We start from the raw sequence: 23585 nt of genomic DNA, 5'->3' as shown, positions 1-23585 counted from the left end.
CAGAAACGCTAAAGAGCTTGATGCTGTCCTTGAAACCTTCAGTCTTACTCAGCATGTGAGAGGCCCCACCCACAGCAAAGGACACACTCTAGGTCTCATAATTACAAAGGGGGTAAATATTTCAAATGTTAATGTGATCGATGTTGCTCTGTCTGATCATTTCTGTGTCTTCTTTGACCTGTCTGTTTCTCCCAAACCACCGGTTGGTCCTGCAGTTGTTCAGAGGAGACACATAAGTGATGGCACAGGTGCACTGTTTATGGAAATGATAAACTTTGAAAATGTCTCATGTTCTAATGTAAATGATTTGTTGAACTCTGTTACATCTAGTGTTTTGAATGTTCTGGACACCATCGCCCCTATGAAGGCTAAAATGGTTAAAAATAAGCAGAAGTTGCCATGGAGACATGATGATTGGGTCAGGGCACAGAAAAGGGAGTGTCACAGGGCCCAACGGAAATGGCGCAAGTCAAAGCTCCAGGTTCAAAAAGAGATTTACAAAAAGAAGCTGAACATGTACAACCTCATTTTATGTAGAACTAGGGAAAGATATTTCTCTGAAATAATTAGAAGCTGCAGTAACAACTGGCGTGTCCTGTTGCCACAGTAACAGATGAACAAACCCTCCAGCTCAGCTGCCGTTAGAACTCATTTCCACATCAAGTGTAATGAGTTTGCATTATTCTTTAATGACAAAGTTCAGGGCAAAATGCTATAAATCCCACAATGCAAAAAATTACCCTTAAACCACCCAGACACTTAGAGCTGACTCACTTTGCACCAGTAACTGACAAAACTGTCCATGAGATCATCACCAGTCTGAGTTCATCTACATGCTGCCTCGATGTGTTACCCACCAGATTTCTAAAGTCTGTGCTGAACAGTTTGTTAGCACCATTCACTCACATAGTTAACATGTCGCTTCAATCTGGAACATTCCCAATGTCTTTGAAAACTGCGGTCATAAAGCCTCTCCTAAAGAAGAGCAGTCTTGATGCCGCAGTACTGAGTCATTACCGGTCCATCTCTAATCTGACATTTTGGGGCAAAGTCCTTGAAAAGGTCGTTTACAACAGCTCACAGATTTCCTCTTAATAAACGACTCATTTGATGTTTTTCAGTCAGGTTTTAGACCTCATCACAGCACTGAGACTGCTCTTGTCAAGGTGACGAATGACATCCGCCTGAACACTGACACGGGCAAAGTCTCAGTCTTAATTCTGTTGGATCTGATGCTGCTTTTGACACTGTCCATCATGGGATCCTCTTACAGAGACTAGAGGACTGGGTGGGCGTCACTGGCACTGCCCTAAACTGGTTAAGGTCCTATCTGGAAGCCAGGAAGTACTTTGTTGAAATTGGTAGCTGTGTCTCAGACCACATGACCCTGACCTGTGGAGTGCCCCAAGGGTCAGTCCTGGGTCCCCTTCTGTTCAACCTCTACATGCTGCCGTTAGGTCAGTTGATACGCAGTGAAAATGTGTCCTATCACAATTATGCAGACGACACTCAGATCTATGTTTCACTGTCGGCAGGTGACTATGGACCAGTAGATTCACTCTGTCACTGCATCCAACAGATCAGTGTGTGGATGCAAAACAACTTTCTCCAGCTGAACTCAGACAAGACTGAAATAATCGTTTTTGGCCCACAGAAACAAAGAGAAAGTGTTAGCGGTCACCTCCAGAGTCTCGCTCTGAAACCTACAAACCAAGTTAGAAATCTGGGGGTAATAATGGACTCAGACTTGAACTTTAATAGCCACGTCAAATCATATAGTGTTAAAACCAGATTTAGAGAGACTTATCCATGCATTTGTCTCCAGTAGATTAGACTGTAACGGCCGCTCACTGGTCTCTCCAAACGAGCTGTAAAACAGCTGCAGTACATCCAGAACGCTGCTGCTCGGGTCCTGACCAGAACCAGGAAGTATGATCACATTAGTCCTGTTCTCAGGTCTCTTTACTGCCCCCTGTGGCTCAGAGAATAGACTTTAAAGCAGCTCTGCTTGTGTACAAGTCTCTCCATGGCCTAGCACCAAAGTACATCTTGGATATGTTAGTGCCATATGAACCATCTCGGACTCTGAGGACCTCAGGGACCGGCCTCCTGCTGGTGCCCAGAGTCAGGACAAAACATGGAGCGGCCTCCTGCTGGTGCCAGAGTCAGGACTAAACATGGACCGGCCTCCTGCTGGTGCCAGAGTCAGGACTAAACATGGACCGGCCTCCTGCTGGTGCCAGAGTCAGGACTAAACATGGACCGGCCTCCTGCTGGTGCCAGAGTCAGGACTAAACATGGACCGGCCTCCTGCTGGTGCCAGAGTCAGGACTAAACATGGACCGGCCTCCTGCTGGTGCCAGAGTCAGGACTAAACATGGACCGGCCTCCTGCTGGTGCCAGAGTCAGGACTAAACATGGACCGGCCTCCTGCTGGTGCCAGAGTCAGGACTAAACATGGACCGGCCTCCTGCTGGTGCCAGAGTCAGGACTAAACATGGACCGGCCTCCTGCTGGTGCCAGAGTCAGGACTAAACATGGACCGGCCTCCTGCTGGTGCCAGAGTCAGGACTAAACATGGACCGGCCTCCTGCTGGTGCCCAGAGTCAGGACAAAACATGGACCGGCCTCCTGCTGGTGCCCAGAGTCAGGACAAAACATGGACCGGCCTCCTGCTGGTGCCCAGAGTCAGGACAAAACATGGGGAATCTGCGTTTCAGTTTTATGCAGCTAAAATCTGGAACATTCTTCCTGAAGATGTGAGACAGGCTTCAACTCTGACAATGTTCAAATCTAAGCTAAAAACAGTTTTGTTTAGCTGCGCATATGACTGAAAGGATTTTTTCTTTGCACTCTTCTCTTTTGTTTGTGATTTTATTAGTTTAGACAATTAGTTGGATTGATCATTTTTAATTTGGTTAATTTTATTGTATTTCTTTTTCTGTAATTTCTTTGTGATTTTAATGCATTTTTCCTGCTGTGAAGCTTTGAATTGCCTTGTGTATGAAATGTGCTCTACAAATAAACTTGCCTTGCCTTACTTCCTGCAGCAGCTGAGGAAAGACAATCTGATGATGGTGCAGTTCTACACGGCCATCATCAAGTCCATCCTCACTTCCTCCATCACCGTGTGGTACGCTGGAGCCACAGCCAGGGACAAACAGAGACTACAGCGCCCTCTGATGAGAAGGTGATCAGCTGCAGACTTCCATATCTGCAGGACCTGTACGTCTCAGGACTCTGGGACGAGCAGGTCCAATCACAGCCGACATGGACTATTTGAGCCACTCCCCTCAGGCAGGAGGCCACTCCCCTCAGGCAGGAGGCCACTCCCCTCAGGCAGGAGGCCACTCCCCTCAGGCAGGAGACCACTCCCCTCAGGCAGGAGGCCACTCCCCTCAGGCAGGAGACCACTCCCCTCAGGCAGGAGACCACTCCCCTCAGGCAGGAGACCACGGTCCATCAGGACCAGAACCTCCCGTCACAAGAACAGTTTCTTTCCCTCTACAGTTGGACTCATGAACACTGCCTAAGCACCTGTCACTCACTGCACTGTTCACTTCTTATTGCACGACATATTTTATTTATGTACATATTATGTCTATGTTTAACTTTATTTTAACTTGACTTACCCATTTTTATATATCTGGTACCTATTCACTGTTCATTGTTTTGTTGTTTATGTTGCATGAATCACCAGGACAAGTTCCTATATTTGTGAATCTTGTTCATTGACAATGGCATTAAACCGTATTCTGATTCTGATCAACCTTTCTTTTTTTTTCATCCTGAAGCCCAGGGCTTAGTCTCTCTCTTCACCAGTATCCAACAAAGTCAAAAGGTACATTTAATTGTTTGTTTATGAACATATCCATCTGCATGAAGGTGCCTCATACTGACCCTGCTGGTCCTCCACCACCTCCTCAATGATGATGTCTGGGGCGAGGTCTGAGGTAGAGCCACGGCAGGACAGATTGGGGCTGGAGGAGCCTGGCGGGGAGGGGCTCCTGCTGCTGCACAGGGCTTTGGGCTGGGACGTGCCGCTACACTGAGCACTCTCACTTTGCTTAATGTCGTTTCTAAAACACACAAATATAATATATATTTTTTGGCCCAAAACCACTAAATCCATTTCTGGGACCAAATTCTGGTGTCGGTGCAAACCAAACTAACTGAGTCTAACTGAGCTTCTCAAACTTACTGGCGCGCCCCCCGGAGATGGAAAATCTATCCATTTTGTTGTTATGCATTTGTCGTGCATAATCACAGATTTCCCCAAACGTCTCACCCCCCCCCCCCAAACAGGCGTGCCCCACACTTTGAGAAGCTCCAGACTTCCTAATTTGCCATAAAATATTCAAACCACAAAGATTTTGTTTCTGCACATACTCACTTGTTTGAGAAGTCCAGGACGATAGTCAAAGACTCATCCACAGTGTGTGAGTTTAAGGCACACCTACAACAAAAGGTTTGGTCAGGGTCATTTAAACATTCTTCACAGAAGACCGCCACAGACCAGTGGTCGAAGCTTTAATAGAGCCACTGTAACTTAAAGGTGTAATGGACGATTTTTTGGCCCAAATCTGAGTGCACATGTGTCGGCGATCGTCCATTACGCCTTTAATAAAGCTTGGAATATCATTACAATGGATTGTTTGTTAAAAATTACTGCTTATGATCATGATCATCATATCTGAAGCAAAAATTGGTCTGAGGGCCACGTTTGGCCCTTGGGCCATAGTTTAGACACCCCTGGTTTAGATTGTGGTTTTCTGGGTTGTCTGTCTTTACAACATGTTTAAGATTGGACCAACCTTAGCTCTGTAACCTCCGAGATACAGATTAGATCAAACTGGTTCTCCACTGGAGCCTGCAACGTCTCCAGAACCTGCCAAACATGGACACACCGGTCAGGAGGGGACCGAGACCACAGAACATGGACACTAGAAGACACCCATGAGCAGCCAGAGAAGGTACAAACAATTCATTCATAACGAGTTGTGTTAGCGTAAAATTTTTTCATGTATTGAGTTTTTCTTGCTGGACAAAAACTGTTTAAGGACAATATAAATGAAAAAAAAAGCTCTGCCGCAGTATCTCCCAGCGTGACCCCTGAGCGACCCCAGCGTGACCCCTGAGTGACCCCTGGAGGCGACAGACACACAGGCCCATCTCCTCAGGATCACAGCTTCTGGTCAGATGAAAAACACAATCTGGCTGATGAGATCACCTTAGATTAATAACACACTTTTGGGCCACATATGTTTCAGTTTGGCCAGGGTGAGACTTAAACTCCAGAGCGACTTCTATGTGATATTAACACATTATTATATCATTTTGTTTGTTATTTTCACACTGGCAATCGCATTTCACATGTTGATGATTTGGGGTACTACTGATGCTTTGGGAAACTTGTTAGCATGTTCTTTATGCTATAGTTATCTGAATAACTTAATATGTTACGTCAATATACCAGACACCACAGTTCTGTCTGTGCCTCATGTAGCTGAAGGTGTTAGCGTTAGCATACGTCACGTAGCTGAAGGTGTTAGCGTTAGCATACGTCACATAGCTGAAGGTGTTAGCGTTAGCATACGTCACATAGCTGAAGGTGTTAGCGTTAGCATACATCACGTAGCTGAAGGTGTTAGCGTTAGCATACGTCACGTAGCTGAAGGTGTTAGCGTTAGCATACGTTACATATGTCACGTAGCTGAAGGTGTTAGCGTTAGCATACGTCACGTAGCTGAAGGTGTTAGCATACGTACGCCGATTCACCATGTTCTCATCTGTTATTATTTGAAATTGCATTTCAAGATGTTCTTGGATTTTATCAAATACATTTCCAACAAAAAAGCGACTTATATTTTTTTGGCTGGTTACTCCGGAGCGACTTATAGTCTGGAAAATATGGTAGATAGATCTAGACTAATCATATCTGGCGTCTCCCTCTGTTATCAACTCATTTGCATATTCCAAATTCATATTTATCAGTTTAATTATTTGGTCAATAAATCTTCATAAGCCACATTTGATGAAGAGTTCATTAATTTCCAGAAAAGGGATCAATGCCATGGTTACGTCATTACAAACCTTAAGATTAACAAGCAAATTTAAAAAAATGTTTTTTTTTTTATCTTTGATGATGAAATGTTAAAGGCCTAATACAGGACATAACACATACCACACTTATGCAGTGGGTCATGACAATTCTTTAAATGGATATAAAGGTTGAATGTGGCCCTCGTTCATGAGAGAAGGACATGAAGAACACGCCTACAGCGCACAGCCTGCTGTAAACCAGAGTGTGAGTGTCTTCTGTGTGGATAGTCTGTAGGCCGCTTTATTTAAATAGGAACGTGTCTGAGATTCAAGGTCCCCTTAAGCGGTCTTCAGACCGGGGCGTCCAAAGCGTCCAGTTTACATTCAAAGTCTGTACAAACGTGCGTCGAACGCGTCTTGCACGGCGCAATTCCTGCGTTTTCAGCGTCAAACGCTCTGGACGCGCGTCCAAGGCGTACAGAGCGTTCGACGCAGGAAAGTTGAGCATTGTCCAACTTTTCTGCGTTGGGACGCTGCGCAGCAGCCAATCAAGGATGAGGCTCCAGTGACGTGCACGACCCGGAAGAAGACCCAAAACAAACCCGGCAACGATTTAAAAAAATCCTTAAGACGCAGCTCTTGGACCAAATATTGACTAAACTCTGCTCAGCTCGGAAGTATCTGCGGGTCCCAGACGGGCCCCGGGGCCCATCACCTGTTGGGACTTTGTAGAGTTAATAAACCAAAGCCATGGTCCAACATTAAACTCCATTTACACCACGAGAAAACACACAGCACAACTCCTCCACTGAGCGCGTGCAGACGCCTCGACTCCACTGAGCGCGTGCAGACGCTTCGACTCCACTGAGCACGTGCAGACGCCTCGACTCCACTGAGCGCGTGCGTGCAGACGCCTCGACTCCACTGAGCGCGTGCGTGCAGACGCCTCGACTCCACTGAGCGCGTGCGTGCAGACGCCTCGACTGCACTGAGCGCGTGCGTGCAGACGCCTCGACTGCACTGAGCGCGTGCAGACGCCTCGACTCCACTGAGCGCGTGCGTGCAGACGCCTCGACTCCACTGAGCGCGTGCGTGCAGACGCCTCGACTCCACTGAGCGCGTGCGTGCAGACGCCTCGACTCCACTGAGCGCGTACGTGCAGACGCCTCGACTCCACTGAGCGCGTGCAGACGCCTCGACTCCACTGAGCGCGTGCAGACGCCTCGACTCCACTGAGCGCGTGCAGACGCCTCGACTCCACTGAGCGCGTGCAGACGCCTCGACTCCACTGAGCGCGTGCAGACGCCTCGACTCCACTGAGCGCGTGCAGACGCCTCGACTCCACTGAGCGCGTGCAGACGCCTCGACTCCACTGAGCGCGTGCAGACGCCTCGACTCCACTGAGCGCGTGCAGACGCCTCGACTCCACTGAGCGCGTGCAGACGCCTCGACTCCACTGAGCGCGTGCAGACGCCTCGACTCCACTGAGCGCGTGCAGACGCCTCGACTCCACTGAGCGCGTGCAGACGCCTCGACTCCACTGAGCGCGTGCAGACGCCTCGACTCCACTGAGCGCGTGCAGACGCCTCGACTCCACTGAGCGCGTGCAGACGCCTCGACTCCACTGAGCGCGTGCAGACGCCTCGACTCCACTGAGCGCGTGCAGACGCCTCGACTCCACTGAGCGCGTGCAGACGCCTCGACTCCACTGAGCGCGTGCAGACGCCTCGACTCCACTGAGCGCGTGCAGACGCCTCGACTCCACTGAGCGCGTGCAGACGCCTCGACTCCACTGAGCGCGTGCAGACGCCTCGACTCCACTGAGCGCGTGCAGACGCCTCGACTCCACTGAGCGCGTGCAGACGCCTCGACTCCACTGAGCGCGTGCAGACGCCTCGACTCCACTGAGCGCGTGCAGACGCCTCGACTCCACTGAGCGCGTGCAGACGCCTCGACTCCACTGAGCGCGTGCAGACGCCTCGACTCCACTGAGCGCGTGCAGACGCCTCGACTCCACTGAGCGCGTGCAGACGCCTCGACTCCACTGAGCGCGTGCAGACGCCTCGACTCCACTGAGCGCGTGCAGACGCCTCGACTCCACTGAGCGCGTGCAGACGCCTCGACTCCACTGAGCATGTGCAGACGCCTCGGGCGTGCGTCTGCTGCCGAGTGTATTTTACAGACGTGAGTCCGAGGCGTCTGTCTTCAAATGTACAGGCGTCAAACTTCTGCGTCAGGCGTGAATTTGAGGCGGCGGTGTGAAGAGGCTTTAGTGTGCAGAAGCCTCTTCACCTTGTCAGAAATAAAAGCAGACATGCTAAGGACATGCTAAGGACATGCTCAGGAGGCACATGACAGCTCTGAGGATCTCAAGGCTTTAATAACTCAAGCTGTAAGAGAATTATCAAACTTGTAAACAAGGACAGGGCGTGTTTCAGTTGTAACTCCTCCCTTTGGGCAGGACCAATCGTAGTTCAAGGGGGATTACTACAAATGGCCCCTTTAAAAGACTTAATTTTACCGGTTAGTAAAAAGTACCTTTTCGAGCGGGCAGTACTTCTCCAGGAACTTCACCCGTCGCACTTCTTTGGCCTTCTGCATGGCGAGCTGGAGGCTGCTCACTCGCTCCTCCACCTGCTCCATGAGGCTCTTAGTCTGGATGAAATAGGACTCTAGTGTGGACAGCTCCTCCAGACGAGAGTCCTTCCTGAAGAGGCAACATTGACTTTACAAAAGGTTTAAGGATGGAGTAACCCACAATCATGAGTTTTTTTACTTTTCTTTTTCAAAACTTTTTTAAATGATTTATAAAAGACACAAACACATAAAACACAACCAGAGACAAATATAGAAAAGAAAGAACACAAGTAGCACAGGACAGAACAGACCCAACGGCCGTCCCATTTGGTCAAAAGTCTGGTTAATTTGTCGATTTCCAAATTGAGTCTGAATATGATTTTTCTGCCTTTTTCCAAATGTCCAATACAAAGTCAGTCCAGTCCAGCAGTGCTACAGCTACAGATACAGATACTGTGTCCATGGCAGGAATTATAAGGCCCAAATACATAGTTCTGAAATCACATGGAATGGCAATGTCAAAAACTGAAGCTCTTTGTTTAATTTTTTCAGTATTTGACTGAAATCGACAGAGTAATGACGATCAAAGCACTTTGACTGAAATGTCTATTATATATTATATTATTATATCTATTATGTTCTTTAAACTTTTTGAAGAAAAAAAGAAAAAAGAAAAAGTGACATGATTCATAACACCATGTCAAAGAGCTCATTGTTCACAGGGAAATGCTGATTTTTGGAGAAACTGTGGCAGCCAGGAGTTTTGGGACAGTCCTGTTGCTCAGAAATATTGGGCTGAAATCCACAAAGAGCTACAGGCAATTTTTGGCATTGCCATTCCATTAGATTTCATAACTATGTGCAACGATGTGTGGACACAATTAATGGATATCTTTGGAGCATACTCCTTCCTGGCTGCAGGAAGCAAGGCAATTACAAAGAATGGATGACTCAATGTCAAGAAATTAGACATAAACCAATGCTATTCCTTAACACACAGAGAACACAATTCAACTTAGAACATGAAACGACACAGAAACGTCAGACTTTTGTGTAGCATGCATGGGAGAAACCGCCGGGCCGGGTCACCAGGCTGTTATAAGTAGCCTGGCTACTCACGATGTTTTTTCTCTTGCAGGTTGGTTTTATTTCACATTATGGATTTAGGCATAATGGGGTCACATTCTCATTAGTCAGCTTCACATCAAGGCACTTGTCTTTTACAACAGTTGGTATTTTCCTTAGAGATAAAGCATGGGTAATGTTTACCTAACTCCCCTGGGGTGTTACACCCCTCCCTGGAGTAAACATTCCTTTGCACCATCTTTACGACACTTTCACAAATGCAGTTTTTCACATGCCATTTTTGTCTTAGACTAATGATGCAGATAATATACAAAAATTGTCATATCACTATTATGCAGATAATATACATCACAGAAATATAAGCATATATTTACATTTTATCACACTCAAACTGCACTGACAGTCAAGGACTGACATTATAACTGACATACAGAACATGGAGATTACATTTGGACTTAAAAGAATAGTGGGGGATTTTTCGCCGAGTTGAGAACTCAGGCAGTAGTGCACATGCACACTCCCCACTGTTTATATATTTGTTCAGTGTATCTTAATTTAGTGGTCAAAAATAGGAGTAAGGTGTGTTTCTTAGAGCACTGATCCAAGGAGCTACCGTCTGTGGCTGGGGAAGAGTCAGGGGAAGACATTTTAGTCAAATCTAAAAATGCACAAAATGGAAATTGTAGAAAAAGATTCAGTTGTAGTCATCTGGACTCCTGTTTTTTTTTTTTTAGGAGAAAAAAAAGTTTTTAGACTTATCCGAGGGTCATTCTCAATCTGCGAAATAAGATTGGGAACTCATATTTCTCCTACTCTGAGTAGGCCCTGCCCACCGGGACCTCCTGATAACGGATGATTTTGGTTTCACTAGAAACTAACCTTTTTGTTTACCATCAGCCGTTAAATGGGCTATCAGCCTCCTATTGTCCCTGACTCAAACTCTCTCTTCTCCCTGAGTAACTGATTAGCATCTGAATGCTCTGAGCGTCGACCTCTCCAGGGATTCAAGATTCCATTATAAACGTCCGGAAGGTTGAATCTTAAACCCCGGTTTCTGTTTAAGAATGGATTTTCTTTTTGAACAAAGTTTGCCTCTTTAACTCCTTTTTCAAACCATCTTTTCTCCTGCTCAGAATCTTCTCCTCACTGTCTTCGATTGAGTGATTAGTGGCTAGCACGGCCACAGCCTGTGGACACCCCGCTTGGGCTCTCAGAGTGAAGAGAACCAAAACGCAGGACAAAAAGGACAAAAGGGAAACAACCTAGAAGGAAGGGTGTTTCTATCCCTTATGTCTCGGGACTGTCAGGAAAAACTGCAAAGAATTTTTAGACAACATGAAGTTACCCGTTTATTTTAAACCAGGAAACACTTTAAGACAAAACCTGGTTCATCCTAAGGACAAGATGCAACACAAAAACAGAGCAATGTAGTTTATTCTGTCCAATGCAGTGAAGAAAAGTGTGAAGAGCGTCACATAGTGAGACTAAACAGCCTCTGCACAAGAGACTATCAGCACAGAAGACACTGGAGTTCAGGACCACAGAGCGCCGTGCATCTTCATCTTAAATAATGCAGTATTGAATCCCTGGAGGTCGACGCTCAGGGCATTATTATGCTAATCAGGTCCTCAGGGAAGAGGGAGAGTGAGCCAGGTACAATAGGAGGCTGGTAGCCCATTAAAAGGCTGATAGTAAACAGTTTCTGGTGAAACCAAAAACACCCTCTTCCAGGAAGTCCCCGCCAGGTGGGCGGGGCCTACTCAGAGTAGGATAAATATACGAGTTCCCGGTCTTGATTCACGGATCGAGAATGACTCTGGGATGAGTAGAACCGTTTTCTATAATGGAACGCTCCTGGAAATGAGGGATTACACCGACAAAATGGAAATGCATAATAGTATAGCAATCCTCGAAATAACGGGCCGGACACGGTCAATGACCGGCGCAAAAATCAGTCTTGACCGACTCCAAAATCAACGCTCCGGACACAATGACCGACGCAAATTTTTCGCCGTCATATATATTTTTAATAGGCAAAAACAGCGCGGTGAACACGCCCAAAGCGATTCCTCTGCACAAACTCGGGCGCGCTGTACTACAGACCAGGATTATTGCTGTAGTTGTACAGCGGAGGAAGCAGCGGAGCATGTGCGAGCGCATTTCCATCGCTTAAGTTTCGTTTTGACAGACATGCCACTCATTGGCCGAGCGGTGTCCGTGATCTTATGTCGATGAAAGCGGGCATCTGATTGGCCGCTGCGTTCGGTTGCGTTCGGTTGTACTCGGAAATGCTCCGTCTAATTTTGCGCCACAAGTGATATCGAGGTTGGCGGGCGTCAATCTCCTCAGTTCACAATTCAATCTTTTTAAAGTTGTTTGCAACAAAAGCTGTAATTTTGCACATTAGGGACAATGTCAATGTGGAAGTATCCAAGGGCCCCAAGGGCCCCGCCCCCTTTGGAGCTGTTAGCATCGGGGCAATGTTTATATGTTAGTAGTTTATTTTGTAGGCTGTGATTTTATATATTCCACAAGATCTCCTTGTGTCAAATGCTGTAAACAGTATTTATTTTGTATCTAATAAACATGATTATATTAAATTAAACAGTTTTAAAGATCATGATCTCTGGTTTATATGATGCAGTATTTGTGCTCTTCATATCAAATAACAGATAAAAGTACTTATAATACCCAGGTTTAAAACAACACATTTATCTTGTTCTTATGACGCCGCGATGCCGCGCGATTGTGGGCCCCTGAAATTGCTGGGGGGCCCCTAACTTTTTTAGGTAGGGGCCCCCCTGGCCCCTAACTTTGAAAATCTATTTCTCAGCCTGTAAATGATAACGAGACATGTTAATAAAAGTTCATTTTTCATGAATGTTATTCTGTTTTCCTTTCCTTGTGACCGATTCAGAATTAGCCATGACAGGTACCAAATGATCTGTACCTGTCATGTTGACAGGGACGTAAAAATAATTATTTCAAGGCCTGGTATAAGTATTATAAGTATATCATCAGCAATGCTCTTTTTCTGAGGAAAACTACAGCACCTAACATATACAAGCTTTTCATTTGACCAAAAAGAGGTTTTGTGAGGTTACTGGATTTAGACACCAGTGCATTGTAACTGATACTGATAGAATCCAGATGTTAGTAGTCTTTGAGTCTTTAGGCTAATTGACACATTTCATACCACTTTTGAATGCAGTGGATGGCTTTGGAGGTGGCCTGGATAATCTCTGATTGCAGCCGAGACTTTTCTTTCTCAACTTGTGTAGACATGCCGGTCTTGAGAGTCTGGGCACAAAAAACAATGTAGTTATTATGAACAATAAAAGTGACCGCAGCAGCTGACAACCTGTAAGTGTCCACTGAAAAGAGCTGAGCCCGGACATGTGGTCTCACCTCTTGGATGTTTTCCAGCTGGACCAGGTTTTCAGCAGCTCGCATCAAAGCTTCATCCACCTTCTGCTCAAACTTCTGCAGATCTGCACACTGAAATGTCACAGTACAATGCACAGGATTCACATATGAAATATTAACAACTCAAGCAAAGACCTGAGGAGAAACTTCAGCCTCCTTCAGAGAGAACAGTGCTCCTACAAGAACAGCATTGCTCCTTCAGAGAGAACAGTGCTCCTACAATAACAGCATTGCTCCTTCAGAGAACAGTGCTCCTACAATAACAGCATTGCTCCTTCAGAGAACAGTGCTCCTACAATAACAGCATTGCTCCTTCAGAGAACAGTGCTCCTACAATAACAGCATTGCTCCTTCAGAGAGAACAGTGCTCCTACAATAACAGCATTGCCATACAAGGGTTAAAGATAAAAACTGAACCTTTTCCCTGGTCAAAATCAGTCCAGCTTGATAAACAGAATATTGCTGCCACATGCTCATTTGAGTTGTTCTACCAATACAAGTCGATTCAGAAGTCTGTTTTATTAGGAAAAAGGCCCGCGCACGCACACACACACACACACACGTAAAGTACCAGCACAGGAGCTAAAACAAAAAGAAAAGGTCCCCAAAGTGTGGCCCAGTCCCTGCTCTATGCAAATGAGTTTGATATGGAGACCGGAACTAAAAAAGTACCAGGAAATGAAGCAGTCCTTACAGTGCAGAACCTGTATGTCGGATCCAGAGTTCTAAAAAGCAAATTTATGACATGTCTATTTTTAAGGTGTAATTTTTTTAACATACTTTTCTTTCTTTTAGATGGATGTGTTTGTCTAAGTAAAGACTGGTGACACAAGTACTTGAACACGCCTCATGTCCCGCCCTGCATGGGGCCTACACTCTTGGATCATTTAATTGATCGTAAATATTGAATGAATAATGTTCAGTTTTTTTTTTAGGTGATGAAACTCCGTCACACAGATGGAAAATCAAAGATTAGGTTGGTGTGATGAAGATGAGGACATGTGCTGGTTAAGGTGAGTTTGAATCCCGACTCAGACAGTTTACTGCATGTCCTCCCTTCTCTCATCCCCATTTCACACACCACTGCCCCGCCTCAAACTAAGGGCCAAAAAATCCTTTTAAAAAGCAGGAGATGAGGACATACGTGATTTGAGGCTTCCTTCCTGAACCGGGGGCCGATCTGGGGCAGAGGTTCCCTGATCCTGGGCCGACTGGATCTGTGGGGCCTGACACACAGACACATCACTGTTAGGAGCAGTTGTCATGGAGACTAGAGAAATGATGCTTTACCTCTTATTCATCTTGGCTGTGTAAAGCAGGCCGATAATCCTGCAGTCTTCACTCAGTCCATCCACCCCCGCCTCAGGCAGCTGTGACTCCACCTGAGGGTGAGGGACACAAATGAAGATTTGGATCATCATCTTTTCTTTGATCCTTGATTTTCTCCAGGGCCCTTAAAGCAGCTCTCATTTACAAGAACACATCTACACAACAGATGAGCAGATACAATAAAACATTGAATAAAAGAATTACATTAATACATACAAATGCACTTACACAGCACTGGCATTGTGGGTCATTTTTACCAGTGCTTTGAATTCATTAAAAAGGCATAAATCAGTTACTCCCAGACAGAGCAAAATTGCTGAATGCCTTTTCTTTTTTACTCTGCTGACTGGGACAAATATCATTTAAATATGTCGTGAGATCTCAATTGATGAATATTTGATGAATATATTTCACATTAAACCGACTTAACGTTTACTGTGTGATCTTAACTTGTAACTAAATCATGTTTTACTTTAGTTTGCCTTAAGAACTGTGTCATACTTAATGTACTTCATGACCTGCTAATGATGTTAATGATGTGTGCATTAATCATGTTGCAGTATTTAGTTGTGGTCACATGTCGTTTTTGCTGGTTTAAGTTAAATTTGTCAAAATTAGGAATAAGTTCGACTAAAACCGTGTTCACACCACAGCGTCCAAATGGCGCCCGACACAGGAGTTGGACGCCTCAGACATGCATCCATAAATAAACTCACTAGCTGGACGCACTGGACACGCGTACCGACCGACTGACCGACCGACCGACACTCAAACGCCCCCGACGCACCGCGTCCAACGCTCAAAACACAGGATTTGGGCCGCAAAAATGTAGGACGCCAAAGGCACACGTCCACATAGACTTTTAATGTAAACTGGACGCTTTGGACGCCACGGCCGAGGACCCAAGAGCTCCAAGGACCCGAAGAGCTCCAAGGACCCGAAGAGCTCCAAGGACCCGAAGAGCTCCAAGGACCAGAAGAGCTCCAAGGACCCGAAGAGCTCCAAGGACCAGAAGAGCTCCGAGCTCGCTCCGAGGACCCAAACGAGCTCGCTCCGAGGACCCAAACGAGCTCGCTCCGAGGACCCAAACGAGCTCGCTCCGAGGACCCAAACGAGCTCGCTCCGAGGACCCAAACGAGCTCGCTCCGAGGACCCAAACGAGCTCGCTCCGAGGACCCAAACGAGCTCGCTCCGAGGACCCAAACGAGCTCGCTCCGAGGACCCAAACGAGCTCGCTCCGAGGACCCAAACGAGCTCGCTCCGAGGACCCAAACGAGCTCGCTCCGAGGACCCAAACGAGCTCGCTCCGAGGACCCAAACGAGCTCGCTCCGAGGACCCAAAGAGCTCGCTCCGAGGACCCAAACGAGCTCGCTCCGAGGACCCAAACGAGCTCGCTCCGAGGACCCAAAGAGCTCGCTCCGAGGACCCAAAGAGCTCGCTCCGAGGACCCAAACGAGCTCGCTCCGAGGACCCAAAGAGCTCGCTCCGAGGACCCAAACGAGCTCGCTCCGAGGACCCAAACGAGCTCGCTCCGAGGACCCAAACGAGCTCGCTCCGAGGACCCAAACGAGCTCGCTCCGAGGACCCAAAGAGCTCGCTCCGAGGACCCAGAGCTCGCTCCGAGGACCCAAACGAGCTCGCTCCGAGGACCCAAACGAGCTCGCTCCGAGGACCCAAACGAGCTCGCTCCGAGGACCCAAACGAGCTCGCTCCGAGGACCCAAACGAGCTCGCTCCGAGGACCCAAACGAGCTCGCTCCGAGGACCCAAAGAGCTCGCTCCGAGGACCCAGAGCTCGCTCCGAGGACCCAAACGAGCTCGCTCCGAGGACCCAAACGAGCTCGCTCCGAGGACCCAAACGAGCTCGCTCCGAGGACCCAAACGAGCTCGCTCCGAGGACCCAAACGAGCTCGCTCCGAGGACCCAAACGAGCTCGCTCCGAGGACCCAAACGAGCTCGCTCCGAGGACCCAAACGAGCTCGCTCCGAGGACCCAAAGAGCTCGCTCCGAGGACCCAAAGAGCTCGCTCCGAGGACCCAAACGAGCTCGCTCCGAGGACCCAAACGAGCTCGCTCCGAGGACCCAAACGAGCTCGCTCCGAGGACCCAAAGAGCTCGCTCCGAGGACCCAAACGAGCTCGCTCCGAGGACCCAAACGAGCTCGCTCCGAGGACCCAAACGAGCTCGCTCCGAGGACCCAAACGAGCTCGCTCCGAGGACCCAAAGAGCTCGCTCCGAGGACCCAAAGAGCTCGCTCCGAGGACCCAAACGAGCTCGCTCCGAGGACCCAAACGAGCTCGCTCCGAGGACCCAAACGAGCTCGCTCCGAGGACCCAAACGAGCTCGCTCCGAGGACCCAAACGAGCTCGCTCCGAGGACCCAAACGAGCTCGCTCCGAGGACCCAAACGAGCTCGCTCCGAGGACCCAAACGAGCTCGCTCCGAGGACCCAAACGAGCTCGCTCCGAGGACCCAAACGAGCTCGCTCCGAGGACCCAAAGAGCTCGCTCCGAGGACCCAAAGAGCTCGCTCCGAGGACCCAAACGAGCTCGCTCCGAGGACCCAAACGAGCTCGCTCCGAGGACCCAAACGAGCTCGCTCCGAGGACCCAAAGAGCTCGCTCCGAGGACCCAAACGAGCTCGCTCCGAGGACCCAAACGAGCTCGCTCCGAGGACCCAAACGAGCTCGCTCCGAGGACCCAAAGAGTCCCATTTTGTCCATTGTTTGTTGAATGTGTCCATTTTCAGGTTGAGTCCGGCGGTGCTTTATCCCGTGGTGCTGTGGTGGCATGTCCGTCATGTCCGTCCAGAGCAGTGTGTGTCACACGTCAATGCTCATGTTAGATTCAGTCACAGGGATAGAATTGTTGTTGCCTTGTTTGGTTTCTTGATTATAATAACTCCTTATTTGTAAGTACCTATAAAAGTCCTATTTCTCCAAGCCAGACCATTCTTTCTACATAAAGTTTATTTGATTTTCTTTTCAAAACTGGTATAAAAAAAACGTTTGTAATTCAAATCTTAAATCTAAGGTTGGCGTGTTTTTGGCTTAAAACTTTGGTCATAAACCAACCAGCATAAGATTTTAATATTTGTTCAGTTTAGATGCTTTGATTAGCGTCTTCCAGGTCATAAGTGCAGATTCTTGTGGAGAACCACACGTAGCTACTTGAGGGATTCGGTTTGTCATTTAAATGGATAGTTCTTTCTGAAAGTCAGAGCGGGGCCCCACTATAAGATTTTTTTTTAAATGTACGTTCAATATCCAGACATTGGGCCTATTATCAAGGAAATGCATCACATTAGGCTGCCCCAAATAAATGGTCTTTTTGCTGTAACCCGCCCCACCATTTTTCAAATGGGTAGGTAGGTAAATTCTTTTTTTTTTAAACTTTGAAAGCAAACAAAAAGATCCAAAATGAATTGTATGTTTGGTGTAACCCTACCCAAATTTTTCAAGTGGGTAGGTAGAAAGGTAAATTCTTTTTTTTTTTTTTTACTTTAAAGCATAAAAAATTCCAAATTTGTATATAGAATTGAATTAAGAATTAAGTGAAAACTATGAAATTAAGTTATTATAATTTATCAAAAGAGATGCTACAGTAAATGTACAAAACAAAAAAATGAATAAGTCCAGCCAATAAATTATTCTTATTTTTGTACAGGACAAATGATTTTATTTTTTGGCCATTTTCATGTCGTAAAATCGTCGACGTCCTCTTTTCGCTCGCTTCGTCCGGTCTGGTCGACACAATGAACACACATGTTGCCGTCGCCATTTTTTTTTATCTGCCAGTGACACGCAGTGACCGCCAGGGGTCAGGCTTCAACAGACAATGACTTGAACGTTCTCCGCTCGTGTTAAGTTTCATTTTCATTTCGGCTTCGTAATATTTTTAGTGAGTTCCAGTGATACAAAATTATTCAACACTGCGCTTTTTTGAAGAAAAAAAACGGTCGGTGAGTTGGCGAAATATAAGAAAAATAAAAGAATTTGGCATAATTTTGACAAAATGCTGATATTTTTTTTTCAGTCGGCTATAATTGATGACTCGGTCGGGTTACGGCAAACAGACATATTATCTTGCTCTGCCTTAGTTTAAAACAATAAGACATCATCTGCAAAGCAGGTAATATTATGTACCATCCCATAAATTTGAAATATTGGCTCAAAATATTAGACAATCAGAAAAAATCCATAGAGTTAGATACAGCGCAAACAGAAGGGGCCAAGAACAACCCCGGCTTTCCAGAGTCAGTGGATCGGTCACATGACCATTAACTTTAATTCTTGATGTTGGGCCATCGTAAAGAGCCCCAATTTTTTCAAATCATCCATTTTATATTTGGTTAGCACTTGTTAGTCCAGCTACAGAATCAAGTCTTCTCAGCGTCCAAACTCATTATTACATCTTTGTTTAGTTGTGTGTTTGTGTGTGTCTCATTGTGTGTAAAGATGGTCTTATGTCGTCTTGTGTTTGTCGTTTGTCATGAATCCTGTCTGATCTTTGTGGATTCAGTTTGGGAGGATTTGTTCCATTCTTTTGGAATAAACGATAGTCACATTCAGAATAGAAATAGTCTCTATGAGGCACAGTCCAGTCGCTCCTTCCCTTCTTTTGGTCTCAGGGACATGATGTCTTTAGAGCTTTATACACTGAGGTGTGTCTTTAGAGCTTTATACACTCTGAGGTGTGTCTTTAGAGCTTTATACACTGAGGTGTGTCTTTAGAGCTTTATACACTGAGGTGAACCCATCGCTCCTGACCGCTCGAGTGGGCCAGTGCTCTGGGGAGTGGGCCAGTGCTCTGGGGAGTGGGCCAGTGGAGTACCTGACACTCTGGACATGTGATGACATTGTCCTGCTCCAGGGGCCTGAGGCAGGGGCAGCAGTAGATGTGTCCACACAGCAGCATCCGCGGCAGATTCCCGTCCACATCGTCTTCTAGAGGAACAAACGTGCTCACAATTATTTACACTTCATTTATAATCCAAGGAAACAACTAGAGACAACAAGAGACAACAGAGGAGACAGGAGGAGACGGGAGGAGACAAGAGCAGACAGGAGGAAACAAGAGCAGACGGGAGGAGACAGGAGGAGACGGGAGGAGATGGGAGGAGACGGGAGGAGACGGGAGGAGACAAGAGCAGACAGGAGGAGACAAGAGCAGACGGGAGGAGACGGGAGGAAACGGGAGGAGACGGGAGGAGACGGGAGGAGACGGGAGGAGACGGGAGGAGACAAGAGCAGACGGGAGGAGACGGGAGGAGACAAGAGCAGACAGGAGGAGACGGGAGGAGACAAGAGCAGACAGGAGGAGACAAGAGCAGACAGGAGGAGACGGGAGGAGACGGGAGGAGACGGGAGGAGACAAGAGCAGCCGGGAGGAGACGGGAGGAGACGGGAGGAGACAAGAGCAGACGGGAGGAGACGGGAGGAGACGGGAGGAGACAAGAGCAGACAGGAGGAGACGGGAGGAGACAAGAGCAGACAGGAGGAGACAAGAGCAGACGGGAGGAGACGGGAGGAAACGGGAGGAGACGGGAGGAGACGGGAGGAGACGGGAGGAGACAAGAGCAGACAGGAGGAGACGGGAGGAGACAAGAGCAGACAGGAGGAGACAAGAGCAGACAGGAGGAGACGGGAGGAGACGGGAGGAGACGGGAGGAGACAAGAGCAGCCGGGAGGAGACGGGAGGAGACGGGAGGAGACAAGAGCAGACAGGAGGAGACGGGAGGAGACGGGAGGAGACAAGAGCAGACAGGAGGAGACGGGAGGAGACAAGAGCAGACAGGAGGAGACAAGAGCAGACGGGAGGAGACGGGAGGAGACAAGAGCAGACAGGAGGAGACGGGAGGAGACAAGAGCAGACAGGAGGAGACAGGAGGAGACAGGAGGAGACGGGAGGAGACGGGAGGAAACGGGAGGAGACGGGAGGAGACGGGAGGAGACAAGAGCAGACAGGAGGAGACAAGAGCAGACGGGAGGAGACGGGAGGAAACGGGAGGAGACGGGAGGAGACGGGAGGAGACAAGAGCAGACAGGAGGAGACGGGAGGAGACAAGAGCAGACAGGAGGAGACGGGAGGAGACAAGAGCAGACGGGAGGAGACAGGAGCAGACGGGAGGAGACGGGAGGAGACAAGAGCAGACGGGAGGAGACGGGAGGAGACGGGAGGAGACGGGAGGAGACAAGAGCAGCCGGGAGGAGACGGGAGGAGACAAGAGCAGACAGGAGGAGACGGGAGGAGACGGGAGGAGACAAGAGCAGCCGGGAAGAGACGGGAGGAGACAAGAGCAGACGGGAGGAGACAAGAGCAGACGGGAGGAGACCAGAGCAGACGGGAGGAGACAAGAGCAGACGGGAGGAGACAGAGCAGACGGGAGGAGACAGAGCAGACGGGAGGAGACAGGAGGAGACGTGCTGTTGACAGTGTTCCCATAGACGTCTTCAGCAAATGTTTCACTTCCTGTGCCACCAGAACGGCCCCGCCCCTTTGTGTGAAAACAAAAGCCGCATCCATTGAAATGTACGGGATGCGATCGGTGGTGAAATTCAAATAAAGGTCTAAATACTGATCAAAATCCCCACAATGCACCTTGTAAAGTAGTGTGCAGCTAGAACAGAACAACAGCGACAGGTCTTTAACTGGACACACCAGAGCGAATGAGGCAGAAGAGCGGTTTAAAGGCACTGTTGACTCAGAATATGAACAAACCACTCTGAAATAAACCATTAAGCCGCAACGTTGCTAGTGTTAGCCGTTTCATTTAGGGATCATCTCAAAATGGATTGAAGCTGAAAATATGTAATATTTTTCGTCGTCGGGGGGTTGAACCTACATTTCGTCTTTTTGTTGCTTTGAAGCTTCAATACATCGTTGTGCCAGTCATTGTTTTGAAACTCTCTCAGCAGCGAGCATTAGGCCAACAGTAGGCGGCGGGTGCGTGCGCGTGCGGGGCAGCACGGCACGCCGTGGCCCGTCCGGGGAGCGGGGCGGGCGTCGCCGTTGCCAACGCGGCTGTTGCAGAAAAGTTGGAAAAGCTTTTTTGCAGCAAGACGCGGCGCAGAAAAAGATCAAGATTCGCACTGGCCGGAAGAAGGACCAACACAGACCCGCATGAGGTTTCGGCCAATCACGTGAGATTCTCACTGAGACAAAAGGGCGTGTCCTGCTTCTGTCACTCTGACATGTCTTAAAGGGTCTAAACACAGACAATTGACAATTACAGGTTTTGACAAGAAACATTAGTTTCTCACTCTCTCATCCTCTTGAGACTGTCTCAATGTGGTCATCTCACAGTTTGGGTTGAATGGGATGTGCCGTAGGGCCCCTCGGGCCCCTGGACCATGTGGATTGAGTAAACAAACATGTGCGACAGGTGACATTATTTGGAGAGTTCATAACTTCTACTGATAAACTTACCAAAGGATGTTCAGGGACCAGAGGTGAGCAGGTCTAACAAGCTACTATCGTTTTATCAACGTGGAAGACGTGACGTGACGTCTTTGAGTCACCGTCATAGGCAAAAGTTGAACAATCCAGTCCGTTTGTTGTTGGATGCCAGATCCATGCCGGGGATCATCAGTCCATAACTGTGTGCGCGTCATACAGATTTAACCAATATTTATTTTCTGCTCAGTTTTGCTGACTTTTTTCACTCTGACCCAGAGTCAGGTGATGGCGTGAGGAGACAGTAGTGACGAGGGCACTATAAAGTCTGTATATGTATGCATGTATGTATGTATGTATCCATACATTAATTGAATAAACCAATGGTAGTGGACTATTCATTTTTTTAAAGATAACTTAGGTTGACTTGTGGAAATAAAAACACTGTTAAAGTGCATTTACAGGAAGGTTCAAAGCATAACCTACATTTCATCACATTTACTGACACCAAAGGCAGATTTAAGATGAAATATTACACATTTCTTTGTTAGTATCGATTCATTCATTATTCCTAACCAGGCCATGGAGCCATGGATGTCTCTGTAACACTTGTAATGAATAAAGGGGTTGGTTCAAGTTCAAATTAGCACTGGTTAGCTGGTTAGTTAGCAGGTTAGTTAGCAGGTTAGCAGGGACAACTGACAGTTTAAACCATTAGTCGGTTTTAATTCAAATCCTTCTATGTTCGAAGCCCGTGAGTGTCAGAGAGTGTGTTGAAGGTGTGAGTACCGGGCAGAGTGTAGGGCTCTCCGCACAGAGAACACGCCGTGGCTCGGGGCAGCTCTGACTCCATCGCTCCTCTGCACGATACGCGCGCACAATCTGCGCTACCGCCACGAGGCGGCGCGCTTCCTGTCACGTGACTCTTCTGTTCTTCCTCAAATAACAAAATAAAACAACGGGCCAAATACATAATAACAAAACAAAGCCATAATAATGAGTTTGGTTTGATTCTGTAGCTGGACTTATTTATTTAAAGTGCTAAACAAATTTCAAATCGACAATTTAATTATAGAAAATATTGGGGCTCTTTACGATGGTCCAACATCAAGAATTAAAATCAATGGTCATGTGACCGATCCACTGACTCTGGAAGGAGGGGTGGGTCAGGGCTGTGCCTGGTGTCTCCTCCTGTTTGCTTTGTATTTAGAACCATTGGCCCAATTTATTAGACAATTAAAAACAATTCACAGTGTTACAATTGATTGGACGGAACATTAAACTGCCTGATGCAGATGATGTTATTGTATTTGACCAAACCAGACATTTCCATACCCAATGTGATGCTTTTTCTTCAAGAAATTAGTCCAATGTCCAAATACAAATTAATTGTACAAAAAACGAAATTCTTTCTTACTGGCGCCCCCTTCTGACCTTTAAAAAGACTAACTCATTCAAATGGCAAACAGAATCACTTAGAGCAGGGGTGTCAAACTCATTTGGGTCGCGGGCCGAACTATTAAAAATATAAGAAATAAATAACTTTATATAGCCTAGGCTGTTTTGAAGCAATTAGTGGATCGATAAAAAAAATACTAAACGTTTGTTCTCATAAACTGAAATGTATTTAGAAAAACAAGTGTAATTTCACCAACATGAGCTTCAGTTTATCAGAGATGATCTACAGTTCTACAGAGATAAACATTTGACTTTATAACAAAATAAACTTCCCA

At 47.3% G+C, this 23585-nt stretch overlaps 1 protein-coding gene across 1 annotated transcript in view; it reads right to left on the bottom strand.

Moving 5' to 3' along the window:
- rnf17 (ring finger protein 17) overlaps nucleotides 1-22705 on the bottom strand; it is a 128925-nt gene extending 106220 nt beyond the window's left edge. Inside the window, exons 1-10 of the mRNA XM_072444159.1 lie at nucleotides 22642-22705; nucleotides 19291-19403; nucleotides 14422-14513; nucleotides 14276-14357; nucleotides 13114-13203; nucleotides 12902-13005; nucleotides 8581-8749; nucleotides 4815-4888; nucleotides 4394-4456; nucleotides 3901-4079 (exon numbers count right to left, since the gene is read on the bottom strand). Of these exons, the coding sequence (XP_072300260.1) occupies nucleotides 3901-4079; nucleotides 4394-4456; nucleotides 4815-4888; nucleotides 8581-8749; nucleotides 12902-13005; nucleotides 13114-13203; nucleotides 14276-14357; nucleotides 14422-14513; nucleotides 19291-19403; nucleotides 22642-22705 (1030 nt within the window). The remainder of the gene's footprint in view (nucleotides 1-3900; nucleotides 4080-4393; nucleotides 4457-4814; nucleotides 4889-8580; nucleotides 8750-12901; nucleotides 13006-13113; nucleotides 13204-14275; nucleotides 14358-14421; nucleotides 14514-19290; nucleotides 19404-22641) is intronic.
- Nucleotides 22706-23585: the final 880 nt, after the last annotated feature.

This window comes from Eucyclogobius newberryi, unplaced genomic scaffold (assembly GCF_026437365.1).
Source record: "Eucyclogobius newberryi isolate DKJ021-1_F unplaced genomic scaffold, fEucNew1.0.hap1 SCAF_14, whole genome shotgun sequence".
In the NCBI taxonomy this organism is placed as follows: Eukaryota; Metazoa; Chordata; class Actinopteri; order Gobiiformes; family Gobiidae; genus Eucyclogobius; species Eucyclogobius newberryi.
This window is presented reverse-complemented; position numbering and strand designations above follow the sequence as displayed.